Source organism: Lissotriton helveticus, chromosome 7 (genome assembly GCF_964261635.1).
Source record: "Lissotriton helveticus chromosome 7, aLisHel1.1, whole genome shotgun sequence".
Taxonomy (NCBI): domain Eukaryota; kingdom Metazoa; phylum Chordata; class Amphibia; order Caudata; family Salamandridae; genus Lissotriton; species Lissotriton helveticus.
In genome coordinates, this window is record NC_136068.1 from 550,883,294 (window position 1) to 550,897,210 (window position 13,917).

Genomic DNA, 13,917 nt, shown 5'->3' on the forward strand with positions numbered 1-13,917 from the left:
TCCATATTCCTTGTCCTTTGAAAGCGCGAACAAGCAAATAATTAGGCAAAGCCGCGGATCGCAGAATTTTTGGCAATTCCGCGTTCTACGCGGAACAAGAAATTACCCAAATTCTGCAAGCGGAACGGAATTTACTGCCCAGGCCTAATGTCAACTCAACTAGTACTGTGTACAGCTTTACCTTTCTGTGTCAACATGGGGTTAGTAGCCATCCAGCCTACCGTTTATCTGTCTGTATCATTTGCACTGAGTATATGCACTTACCTTAACAAAGTCTTATGTACTTGTGGTAAGGGCACTCTGTTGTAATTTTTAGCTTTAAAGTTTCATGAAATACACATCCCAGATTGTCTCGATTCGGCCCTCCTCCCCCCGCAGTTGGCTCAGTATAATGACATTTATTTCTGATTTGACCCATTTTAGCAGTTACCAAACCTAGCACCTCATTTTGGGGGCTACACAGACTTTCCATGACATTGCTGTTTGTCTTTTGAAAAGTACAAAGGCTAGATCTGTAAACCTACCCAGTTTGTTTGTTCCCTTTGGGTCTTGGCATTAAGCTAAAAAAACATGACTCCAGTGTGAGTGGTAGGGTGCAATCCACTACCTCTGACATGACCTCCATCAATTCTTCGAATGCACAGTGGATCACTACGCAGCCCCATACCACATGACAAAGCCTGCCTACGTTTGTCAGCATCTGGAGCAGTCCAATAATCCACCATCAAACTAGCTTTGAATGCATTCTGGGGTAAGTTAGATCTGGTGTAGATAAGATTTGTGTGCACTCAAACCTTGGGATCCTAGAGATCTTTTCCCCAATCAGCTACCCATAGGTCCCTAACAACTACATGGTTTGTATGCTGCTCTGTATTCAGGACAATGTATATTGCCAATATAATCATCTGGGTGCCCCTATGGGACAGGAAGGTTTTTTCGAGATCTTGATGTAGACGTATATGAGTTACCATAACCCCAGCTTGCATTAGGTGCTTGGTGTATCATGTTATATGTTATAAAGTGACCAACTGCTCTACAATATGTATCATTTATCTTCTAGAATGTACTTTGAACACCTTTTGTGTAGACATCTCCAACAAGCGGCACGCATGCCTCATTCCATGGTCATACATCATGTGTCTGCATAATGCTGTGTATTTAGGGAAGTGTCCATAATGGGAGTAAGGGGGTGTAACAGGGGTGACCCACCATTGTGTGTATATTTGTGCCAACATTTACGCATTACTTGGATCTTATGAGACTCTGTGGGCAGGGTTTTTGATGGGTGAGTTATCCAGGTGAGCAGTGTACGCCGTTGAGTATTCGCAAGATGGTTGACCTGTCTGTACTGCACTCAACCAATGCATCGGCTATTGCAGTTGCGCTGCTGCATAGAACATTTGGTAGGTGGAGACGCCCAATCCCCTTCCAACAATGGGCGCTATATTTTATGGAGTGCAACCCTTTTTCTGCCTTTTTCCTCTATTGAATCAGAAAGGAGCCCCTGGAGCTCTTTAAAAAATGTTTTGTGCAGAAGTATCCTCAGAGTCCCAAAGAAATATAATAGCTGTGGCAGTATTAGCATCTTGGATATTGCCCCTCGACCTAGCGGGGATATCAGGAGGGAAGTCCAAAAAAGAATAGAGCTGCAGATCGATAGTAGAGCCCTGCCCAAGTTGCCTTCCTAAAGATCACTGTCTGTGAAGTGGTAATTTGCTCCTAAATATTTAAGAGTATGACATTGCCATTTCAGCCTAGTCTGTACCACCGACTTAACAGAAATAAGCAGGATTTAGTCCAGTTTATTTTAAGGCCTGACATTTCCTCAAATGTATTTAGCATCTCCATAAGTGTCGGGACGGAGGCGCTAGCATCCCAAAAATAAATTAGGGCATCATACAAAGACACTCAGTGCCACCATCCAAGAGGTTGGAGCCCCTAGTCGGACGACTTCATGCATACCATGCACGCCAGTGGCTCTGTGGCGAGTGCAAAGATGATTGAAAAAAAGCAAGGGACTTCTTAATGAGGCCTTACATCACTTTTGTGCCACCAATGCATCACTTTTTGTGACTCTCCAGCGACGTAAAAGATGCATCATGTTGCGTCATATTTACAAAGTGACGCATCTAGGTATATGCATTACTTTGTAAACCTCTGCACCACATTATACCTCTGCCAGGTATAATGTATGCAGGGTGGGCGTTCTGACGCAAATAAGCCTCATAGAAGTGATGCAGTGAAATCTATGAGATTTCACTGCGCCACTTCTATGTGCCACTTCAAATGCGTCAATATCTTATGCCTGCCTCACAGCAGGCATAAGACTGATGCCGGCACATTGAAATGGAACTTGCCCATGTTAATTGGCACATTGCTGAAGTAGTGTCACTTTTGTGACACACTCAAGCCATGTGTCATTTTTGCACCTACAGATACGTCAGAAATACTGACGTATCTGTAACTCCTTGCGACATGATGCATCATATTGTAAATATGACACATCCAGCATGTCGCAAGGAGAGCGCAATGAAAAGTGACGCATCGCTGTTTTCACGCAGCGATGTCTCACTTTTCATAAATGAGGCCCCAGGCATCCTTGTGTGGAGCCTCTATTTACATTCTTCTTAACAAAAATAGGCAGGCTTAAGACTATTTTCTTTTGAGGATTGATTTTCCCCCAAATTAGTCTATCATCTCCATCAGTGTTGGGAGGGAGACATGGGGATCACGCCAGAAAATCTGGATATTCCACAGACACTATATGCCACATTTGAAACAGCTATAGCACCCAGTCTGAGGCTCCCTTCAGTAACATGCAGGCATGTGACTGCATGGTCTGCGCAAAGATGATGGGAGAGAGTGGGCATCCTACTCTGGTTCCTCTATTTATTTTCAAGTGGTCTTAAATGATCCACCCCATCTTAGATCTGACCACAGTGCAATTGGTAAGTAAACATACCCATGTAAGCATCCTCGAGCCCTCCCCAATTATCTCATCTCGAGGACTGCCAGGAGGTATGACCAACCAAGATTGTCAAAAGCCTTTTGGTATCAAGTGATACCGCCAGGCATTTGTCATTATTACCAGGGTTAGCCCCGTCAGCTCCAGCAATTGGTGAATGTTTAGAAAGGTGTTACATTGCTGTATAAACCCATTTAGGATACTGTGGACTAACATCTCAACGGTGGACAACATTGTATTTGCTAGCATTTTAGTCTAGGTTGAGAAGGAGTAAAGCTCTGAATGACCACAGATCTATGGGATCTCACCCTAGTTTGGTGAGGCACTACTACCAGTGCTTCCCTGAGAGAACTTCAGAGTCTACCCCCTTGTACTTCATACAATTGCAGCAGTTTCAGGGTGATATGTGTTCTGTATGTTGTGTAATTTTTTATGGGGAATCCATCAGTACCTTGCTTTTGTTTCTCACTATTTGAGATATGGCTGGCAGATTTTTTCCAATTGTAGGGGTTTTTATAATTTGGTGCATTTTAGCAGATTTATTTGGTTTATAGGAATTCCTGTTAGGAACTCTTGTGGTCGGTCAGTAGCCGGGCTTCCAGTTTCTGCATATTGAGTAGGTTAGTAGTCAATTGAGCCGCATTTATGTTTCCTTGGGTGCTGAGCATCATGCCCTCACATGATTTAATGACCCCTTTTGGGGCTCATATGGTTTCACCAACCACAAAACATGACAGATTACTTCCAGCTCAGTCACCCTTCCAGTGCTGTTGGTGTATATACTCTCTGTAGTCTAGTTTCCCCAATCTATAGTTCAATTCAAAGTGTGCACATCTGATGTTGCAGAGCCGTTCTGCCTTTTCAGCCTTTTTGAATTTTGATCTGGTGCATGTCCCATTTAGTGTATCAAAGGTCTCTGCATAAGGTCTTCTTGATGTCCCATTTGGTGTTAATGCAGTGGCCATGCATGACCAATTTGAAGACCTCCCAATCCATTGCACTAGTCGAACCCCTGTCGACATTGAAGTACTGTGTAATGTGTGTTTCTATGGCTTCACAGACTGGAGCGTCCTGTAATGCCTCAGTATGCATCCTCCAAGTCGGTATCCACGCATGGCCTCTACCCCACTGAAGTACCAGTTTCAACAGACAGTGGCCTGACATGGTGCATGCATGGTACTCTGTTTCTGGAATCTGTGAGTACAATGGATCACTACAGAACAATTGATTCAACCATGTTTGGACTTCATGCACATTGGAGTAGAACAAGAACTCTCCATGAGTCAGATGCATCAATCTCCACACTTTGTGTTCTGCAGCCATTGACTGAAATGTTGTGTCAATCAATGGCTTGTGGCTCCTGCCAGGGGGGGGTGGGGGGGGTGGATCTATCTATGACTACATCTGGAACAAAATTAAGTTCTCCCCCATATAAATAGGACCTGTGGGTTGGGTGGGAGTGCTATGGTAAGCTGGTCAAGGAATTCCAAGTGGTTAGTATATAGTGCATATATAGCTATAAGAGAAAGCAGATCTCAATTCAACTGTCCCTCTAGTACTACATACTTACCTTCCAGGTCCATTATGTGTGCCTCCATTCCATCACAAGTGGGTCTCCCAGTGAACTCAACACCAGCACCCCCATGCAAACATTGGAAGGAAAGTGCCATACATCTGCCCCCTCCATTTACAACTCAGCTGTTGTTCTTACTGCTCCAAGTGCATTTATTGTAGGCAGGCTATGTGTGAGTTAGAGCTCTGGTGTGTCCCTCCACTGGTATATGCAATTATATTGCCCTTTCCGTCCCTAGGCCATGTGGCTCTTGAGTAGATTATGTATTTTGCTCTCTCTGTGTAGGTCTTCAACTGCAACTCCAAAACCCCACATGTATTTCCTCCATTTGCACTAATCATTGACTTCTTAGCATGTGTCACAAGTGTGCCATGTGGTACCGCAACCAACATTCTGATAACATGAACAGCAGGATTCAATGTACTGTGTGTACAGCCTCAAATTTGCGAGCCCCAATGTAGCCGCTGGTTCCCTTGTTCTTACTGGCACATCTCCTCGAAGTTGCCTGTGGTCAATGCACGGGTGCATAGCGCCAGGACAAGAAGAACTCAAGTTTCAAAGTCTTTGCTTCAGGCTGTCATCAGCCAATCGGGGTGTCAACAATAGTCCGCTTTGTTCTACTTCTCTAGATTTATGGCAGGGCAGTGAAGGGGATCCTTCTGTGCTTTAGATGTCAGCCACCACCTGAGCCCTGTGTTTGATCTCTATTTGGCTGTGGGATGACTGCATGGTTTATGGCTCTACTTCTTTCTTGGCCTCTGTGTCTGTCAGCTTTCCATGGATGATGATGCTCTGTCCATCATTGGGCTTTTGTGTACAGCCAGGAACAGGCCTGCTAAGGGACTGGAAAAGTGTGATATCAATGCAGTCTAGGAAGAGAAGGGTATATTTCAATCCCATGGAACGAAATGGCTGCATGGCCGTTTCATAGGAGTGCCAGCATTGCTGGACCTCCACCAGGGAATCCAGATAAGCTGTAATGGCATTTTGTGCATATTGTCATGATCCTGTAGTTCTGAATATTTGTAAAATTGAGTCCCTGTCCCTACACTTGAGCAGTCATGCAATGACAGTGTGTGGATCACCTCCCAGTTGTGGAGGATTTCCCGGGACCCTGAGTGCTCTCACACAGGGGTCCGGGAAACTAATAAAATGTTAGGAAATTGCCCACCAGGACAGTGTTTATGAATTAGTGTTCTAGAAACAGCTGCATGTTAGGTCCATCTGTGAATTCAAGGAGACCAACCAGTCAGAACTTATTTCATCTAGAGCTCTGTTCAGCATCTTCTGATTGTAGCTGGAGGTTTTTAATTTCGGCCTTCATATTTTGTAGTTGGGTCTGCATGTCCTTGAGCATTGGGGACATCCAGGTTTTTGCAGATTCTGCATCATCTATCTGCTCGTCTAGTTTCCTGTGGTGTGTGTGAAGCACGTATCCTTGTACATAAACAAGTCATTCCTTGTTTCCAGTGAGTTCATGGTATCGAGGATTGCTTGCAGTATCCTGACAAATGGCCCTGAGTTTCTTTCCAAGGTAATCCAGTTGATTTGTGAATTACTCACCCAAACCCCTGTGGCAACACTGACATTTCCAGGATGTCCTTGGAGGGGGAAAGGTTTGACCAGCATTCAGAATGGTTTATGTATGTGGTGGGGTTGTAAGGTGTATAAGTCAGCAGGCTGTGCAATGCTCACCCTAGTCACCCATTCCACAACCACCGGCCTGTCTCGCTGTCCATTAGTATGGTTCACCCTAGGCACCATCCTAGATACTTGATAGTGTTGTCATCACAGTTAAGAATGCTGTCTTCATGAGCCAGGCTGCCCCTACAGGGTTTCAACATCACCAACATCTGGGAAAGACAGTGTCCTGGCCTGGGTGAGCTTCCGGGCAACCGATAGTCCACAAGCATTTTAGCATCTGCAGCACGTAGGTGAGGTAGACTAGATGTCCACATCGAAGGCTCAATAGCATTGTCACCTCAATGCAGGGAACTGTATTTGTGGTTCAGGCTGTCCCTTCAGGGTTCAAGAGGTGCCGACACCTGGGAGACAGCAGTGCCCAGGTCTGGATGGGCCAAATTGTACACCAGATCTTTATCCCCAGTACCACACAATCACCGCAATGCCCAGGCAGTTGAGAGAAGCTGGCTCACCACCACAGCTGTATGAATATCTTGGGCAGCCCCTCCTCATTCAAGCTGGCAAGATCCTCACTTGTATCTAGGTGCAAATCGCAAGGATTCACTGACATTGCACCAAGTGTGGCACATGCAGGGACAAGGAGGCTGTCTCCCATACTCTCTCCAGTCATGCAGTACTTGGGAAAAGTATGCCCCACCCAGTCAATGGTGGCTATAAGCCCATGCCACTGTCCTGGCTAGGCGATGGAGCACTAGCCATCAATCCACCAACACCACTCTTCACAGGCCTCCCAGGCTTGCCAGGTCACATCTCACCGGTCCTGAAACTCCAACTACTACCATTAGTGACACAGGTCATGGTGAAACATACAGGGGGGTAGCTCATGGTGAACCAGGTGCTTAAGGGCAGGATTAAAAAGGATAATGTAGGAGTTTACCAGGCCTCAGATGGAGCTCAATACAACAAGTCCATCACAGCTACCCTCTTGGCCACGACCCCCTTAAGTATGCTTGTTGCTCCTTCAAGTTTAAAGGACAGGTCCTGGACCTCACATTTTCAGGAACAGGACTACGCCTAGGCCTCTGAGCATGCAGTAAACTAGTGTGGCGGCAGAGTCAAAATAAAAGCTGCAACACCAGATACACATGCAGTGAGGATCTTGGTGCAGTGGAACACGGCCATATACTATTCAGGGGACATTCCTGTCCCAACACAAGCATTGTCAGTACTAATACACAAGAAGATACTTAGTATAGGTAATGTTTTTTTATAGATGATTGTCTTGCTGTGAATTTTGCTGAAAGAAAGTTAATGCAAATTCTCTAGTCTTACGTTTACAGTGATGAGACAATTTTTCTTTCCAGCTTCTGCATTACTTGAAGAATGTACGGACAAAGAACTCAGCTGGGAAAGAGGTGTTTTTTGATGAAAATGGAGATGCTCCACCAATGATGGATTTTATCAACTGGCAGATGACCTCAAAGGACACTAGCAGGTTTTTGAAAGTGGGTACCTATGAGGCTAATGCCCTGAAAGGCCAGAAGCTTATCATCAACAGCAGTGCCATTGAATGGGGTAGAGAGTTTCACATGGTAAGAGAACACAGGTATCCCAAATGCAACTCTTTGGCCTGAGGGGAAAAACCTTTAAATGATCACACACACTCCTATTCAGTGTTTGCTTCTGTAAAACCCCAAAAATGGGATTCCAAAAGGATAACAATATGGTATCTGAAAGGTGTGTGTTGTAAGAGTTCCTTCCAAATACTGAATCAGTATCTTATGCATCAATGTCTTCCGACTGAAATCAGGTTGCAAAACATTGATATTTTACCAACACCACAAAGAAGGTATTACTATAATCTCAAAAGGGAAGGGGTCCACTTGGAGCCCCTTCCTCTTTGTGAATGTAAAAAAAAAGATAGCTGAAGAGTAGGAATGGTTGAGGTAAGTTCTGAATACTCTCAATCCAAAAAAAAGAAAAACTTTTCTTTTTTAAAGTTGTTATTAAAAGCATTCATGGACAATGGGGGAGATTTACTAAGGTTTTGCGCTCTGTTTGGGTCACAAAAGTGATGCAACTTGGTGCAAAATTATTTTTTTCCAATTTATTTTCCAGTGCTAAACTTGTTTAGCACTGGAATTAACTGTAAAGTAATGTGAAGCAGCACATAGCGCTTCTTTGCATTACTTTGCGCTGTCAGGGTGTTCCAAGGGTGGTGCGTGCAACCACCCAAGGTTGCTCATGCCATCACAATTTACTACATAAATGAGATTGGATTTAGCGTGAGATAACTGCGCCCTTTTCAAATAGGCACAAGAAAGGAGAAATGCTTTATTTTCTCCTTACTTTTCAGACTTTCCATCTGTGCTGCACCTTACAGAACACATTCAAAGTGGGAAAATGGTTAAAGTGAGTCTGTGCAAAGTATTTTGTACTGGAAGGGCTCCTTCCAGTAAAAACCCATGCTAGACTCACGGAAACACCTTTACACTATGGCGAAAAGCTGTCTCTGTGGGGCACAGCAGCTGATTTCAGCGCCAGCACTAGTGAAAGGGGAGGAGAGTGCCTGTTTTTAGTAAATAAGGCACTCTCCTCCTCTCTCTTTTTCACGTAGTGCAGCACAGCATTTGCACAGAATTTGCACAGAATTTGCGGCTGCTACAGTGCGCTACGTGTAAAAATAGTAAATCTACCCCTGTGTGTCCTGCTGATTCCAACAGGTCCCCTTCGTTGTGGTTTCCTCCAGTCATAATGAGTCGTAATGTGTGACCTACCCCGCTAATATTCATGTTGTAGGTTGGATTTTACATCATTTCATTTCATTAGGCTTATTTGATTGAAAAAAACCAATCACAAAGAGTCTGAATCATGAATATTCAATGATCAATAATATATAAATACAGTACAAAACCAATTAAAAGCAATAAAGAGACACATTCAGATGTTCATCAAGTCTCGTTTACCATTATGATTCAGATCTTTGAGAACTGATCTATTAGTACATAGGCCACTTCCTAAAAATCTTTACTGGTTGTGAAACTACTGGTCCCAGTTTGCGAACAGTATTTTGCAATTCTATATTCCTACATCTGACACTTTATTCTATACCACCATCAATTTACATCACCATGAACCTGCAAATTGCTGGTGGCATTTGTGAAAACATTTATTGTTGATGTAGTATATCGTTATTGGTATAAAGATGAAAAGGTGGTTATCAGAGGTCGTGTCAAAACAATGTTTCATGATGTGTTATTTTGTTAGGAAATGTTAGCATTTGTTTTTTTCATTTCTAGCACACCAATTTGTAGAGATTAGTTTGTGAGTATATGTGGGATTTAGTGACACCTACCTACAGGAAAAAATCTTTGTGGTTCAGATAATGTGTAGCTGGCATGAAAGTGACATGAGGATATTATGGCAAAGTCACATTATTGTAGCAACGGGTGTCAAACACAGATTTGTGGGTTATGCTCATAAGATATGCTTACATAGAATTAATCTAAATAGAAACTATTTACATGGCAACTCGTTATGCTGAAAATCTGGCATTTACCCTGCTCTCTTGGATCTACCTAATGTACCTCTGCTTTACCTGCACACTTTAGTTTGGTTGTGATGATTCCTTCCTGCCTGCTGTTAAAACGTGTGTGGGGCTTTGGAAAATTCTCAGCCAAAAGAAAGCTTCAATAAGCTCTTTTTTTTTTGCAGAGTTTTAGGAAATTATTGTTTAACAACACATAACATTAATGGATTCAGTTGAACCAGAAATTCCTTAACAACATAGGAATATGAAATATAAGGTTAGTAATAAACAGATGAAACAGAGCATACTGTTTGGGGTTGCCGCCGCACTTACCATTGCCCAGGAGGTCCACTGAGCCCGAGTCCAGCGCTGTCTACCCCCGCCGCCGCCTCACACCCGCGGCCGCCGAGAGGGGTGGACGGACAGCGGACTTCAGCTCCCAGCATCCTCAGCGTCCCTTGATTGACAGGGACCCCGCCGCACAGCACACACTTCCGCCTGGAGGCGAATAAACAGCGGCACTTCCTCCCGCGTCGCGGGTAGCGCCGGGCGGAGCCCGGGCAGAGGGCGGGCAGTCTAAGGCAGTCGTTGGCAGAGGGAGACAGGGCCGGACCCGGTCCCTAACATCACGACATGGGTAAGCGTAAGAATACAAGTAACGGCGAGGAGAATAGCACAAAATCAAAGGTGCCAAGACACTCACAGTCTATCCTAACATTCCTTTCTTCGGCTGTGGGGGCTATCAACAAAGAAATCGCTAATGCTGAATATGAACTGGGTCTGGGTCACTCCACCCAATACACTTAGCACTCCAACACCAGCGGATTCTGTTGACCCAGCAGCCTGTGGGGAGGTCCTCACTACCCCCGCTATTCCGCTGTAACCTTTGGTAATTGTTACACAGCCAGCAGCCGCACCAATCACGAATGCGGGTAATTCCTCTGGCCCCCTGCAGTTACCACAAATTATTACCTGTCCACAGCCTGGTGCCCCATCATTGAAGACCAAAAAGGGGAAAACTAAGCACTCGCTAGGGCCCACTAGTACTTCCACTAATACCCTTGGGGACCAATTGGAGGCGCTTGTTGCCCGGATCGAACTGCTTCTTGTGGCATCGCGAAGGACATTGTGGATACTCTAAATACCTGTTTGGAGAGTCTTCTTAAGAAATGTGCAATTATTGATAAAATGGTTGATGGACACAACTTGTTCTTGGAAAGACACAATGAGGGCCTTGGTGGGACAGGGTCAGGAAGTTCAACAAGGGATCCCAGGGCTAGCGTACCGTCTGCTGATCCTGTGGTTGCCCCACCACCTCCCATCCAACTGGAAAACCATAGGGTGCCACAAAGGTTGACCACAGAGATTAGTTCCATGGGTAGTAACATTCACCGAGATCTACCCCCAGAAGCAGCCCCGTTAGTGGCAATTTTTGTGGGTACTCCCCCATTGAAAACAGGAGAGCGTGAGTGTGCAAGAGACCTTATAGTCAAGGCACAAGCCTGGTGCACGGACTCATGTAGTGGGAGCAGTATCTCCAATAGGATCATCTCGGCCAATAGGATGGGGTGGATTGGGAGGGTTCCGAAAATTGTGCAGGGGGGCTGTGTGATAGTTAATTTTGATAGGGCCGGTGTGGCTGACAGGTTATTCTGGGACGGATCTGGAGTCTCGAGCAACTATCACTTAAGACCGCTGCCTTTAGGCTTCTTTTACCCTGCCACATCAAGGCCACACGGACCTCATTGTGCTCCTATAGGGGGTAGGAGAGGGCCGCAACCGGTAAAGGAGGTAAGGGAAGGATTGAAAAACCCTCGCCAGCAAATATCAGTGGGCGCGGGCCCACTGACACATACTGGATTTAGTCCCCCTGAGTCACAACAGCACGCACCCGCTGGCCGAAATACACAAGGTACATCTGATGGAGGTGGGCTGGTCCTTAGCAACCGTTTTTCCTCACTATCGGGGCTAGAGGACACAGACTGACTACCTGCACCACTATTAGTACATTTAGGTGAAGATTCTAGTCCCACTTCTGATTCCCTGGAAGTATGTAGGCTACTGAGTTGGAATGTGGCGGGTGTTAGAACAAAAAGGGTTGATGAGGCATGGCTCACTTTTATTTCCTTGCATGATATTGTTGCCCTTCAGGAATCCTGGGATACATCACCTAGTTTTTGTTTAGATGGGTTCTCGAGCTTTGTGGTGCCCGCTACCCCCAGTGTTGCGGGCAGAGCCAAAGGTGGCCTCATCTTGCTTTTCTCACTAAAACTTATGGGGGCTTTTAAAGTAATTAATCAACCTTCGCCAAACCTCTTGTTAGTGGAAAGGGTGATCTCCCCAACCCAGAAGATTATTTTTATTATTTTTTATAATGCAGGATCCCAGGACAATAGTAATGATAATTTTGGTACCCTGGATCAACTTTTGTCAGAGGTCAGTCAAGATACACATATTAATATCGATTTCTCCCTTATGGGCGATTTTAATATTCACCCATGTACTCTGTTATGCGGTACAACTGATCACTTGGGACAGAGTGGCTCAGACACTATGCACTTTGAGCACTGTAAAGGGGGAGAGGCATTAGAGGAGTTATTAGCCAATTCCAATTTGTTGGAACCTGCCAGTGGTCCAGGCGGACCGAGGCGTAACACTTTTAAAGGGTCGGACCCAGGATCCATTATTGATTATATATTTGTGTCTTCAACGATCTCACACAGTGTTGCCTCATATAAAACCTTAATTTCCCCTTTCAGCGATCACAATCCCGTCCTATTGGAAGTTTACTGGGGTGGTTCAATGGGCCCCATGCCGCCCTCTGTTAAACCTAGGGTGGGAACCTTAAAAGTGGTGGACCAGGGTAGACGGCTCAAGTGGGCTAATGTGGTGCCAGATGACTTCTATGAGGCTTTGTTCCCCAAAATTGAAAGTGCTGTGGCAATTTGTCAAAACCCTGGTGCAGAAAAACGCGAAATCCTGGGGGCTTATGAGGAAATCTGTTCACAAATCTCAAACCAGCTGGCAGTAAAATTGGGGAAGACTGGCAACAAAGAACATTGATGGTTTGACTCTAAATGCTCCAAAACACATAGCGCCCTCTTAGCAGCCTTAAAACATAAACCTAGAAATAGGGAGGCTGTATCCGCCCTAAGGAGGGAGTATAAGCAGGCCATCAGAGAGCGCAAGGAGGGTATTAAGCAAGACGCATGGGAGAAGCTTCTTTCAGCCGATGTCATGCGGGATAGTAGCCAATTTTGGAAAGTGATAAACCAGCCCCTGTTCTCTGGCCAGGAAAATATGCCTATGGATTGTGTCATCCCTGACGACAGGTGGCTTGCCCATTTAAAAAAAGTGTACGGAGACTCATCACTTGGGTCACAGGGCCCCCAAGCAACTACCTCTGAGTATGTTCCGCTAGTCTTTACTACCGATGAGGTCGAGAGAGCCGTTTTAGAAACCTCAAAAAACAAAGCACCAGGCCCAGACGGAGTCCCTGCAGATTTTTATCGTCACTCTCCAAAATTATGGGCAGGAGTGCTATCCAAGGTTTTCACAGCCGCTAATGGTAAAGTAATCCCTATTTCCTGGGACACCTCAGTCATAGTACCAATTTTCAAAAAAGGCCAGAGGCAGGACCCAGGGTACTACAGACCCATATCCCTCCTAGATTCTGCCATTAAAATATTGGGAAGAGTCCTCTTAACAAAATTAAGGGATAGCGTGGAAAGTAGTGGGGGCATAGCTAATGCCCAGTATGGGTTTAGGGAGAAGAGAGGCACGGTCAAGCAGTGTTCAAATTTACATCTTTTGCTTGCAAAATACACTGTAGCCAAGGAGGGGTCGTTATTTCTGGCATTTATGGACCTCTCCTCGGCCTTCGACCTGGTAAATAGATCTAAATTGTGGGATATCCTCCTGAAGATGGGTATAGATGGAGCCTTGGTAAACTTTATGGCATCATTACATCATGAATTATTTGCCAAAGTTAGAGTCACCAAGGAGGGTAGATGCACGTCCTCTTTTAGGTCCATGCAAGGGGTGCGCCAGGGATGTATCCTGGGCCCCCTCCTTTTCACAATGTACATTAATGGCCTAAGTAGCCATCTTGAGGAAGTACAGGGTGATTTTCCACGTATTGGAGAGGTTAAAATACCTGCCCTCCTTTACGCGGATGACGCAGTACTCATAGCCCGCACAGGTGTC

General features: G+C 45.1%; 1 protein-coding gene across 1 annotated transcript in view; it reads left to right on the top strand.

Moving 5' to 3' along the window:
* LOC144769171 (extracellular calcium-sensing receptor-like) overlaps positions 1–13,917 on the top strand; it is a 143,443-nt gene that overhangs the window by 30,855 nt on the left and 98,671 nt on the right. Inside the window, exon 3 of the mRNA XM_078653187.1 lies at positions 7,547–7,757. Within this exon, the coding sequence (XP_078509313.1) occupies positions 7,547–7,757 (211 nt within the window). The remainder of the gene's footprint in view (positions 1–7,546; positions 7,758–13,917) is intronic.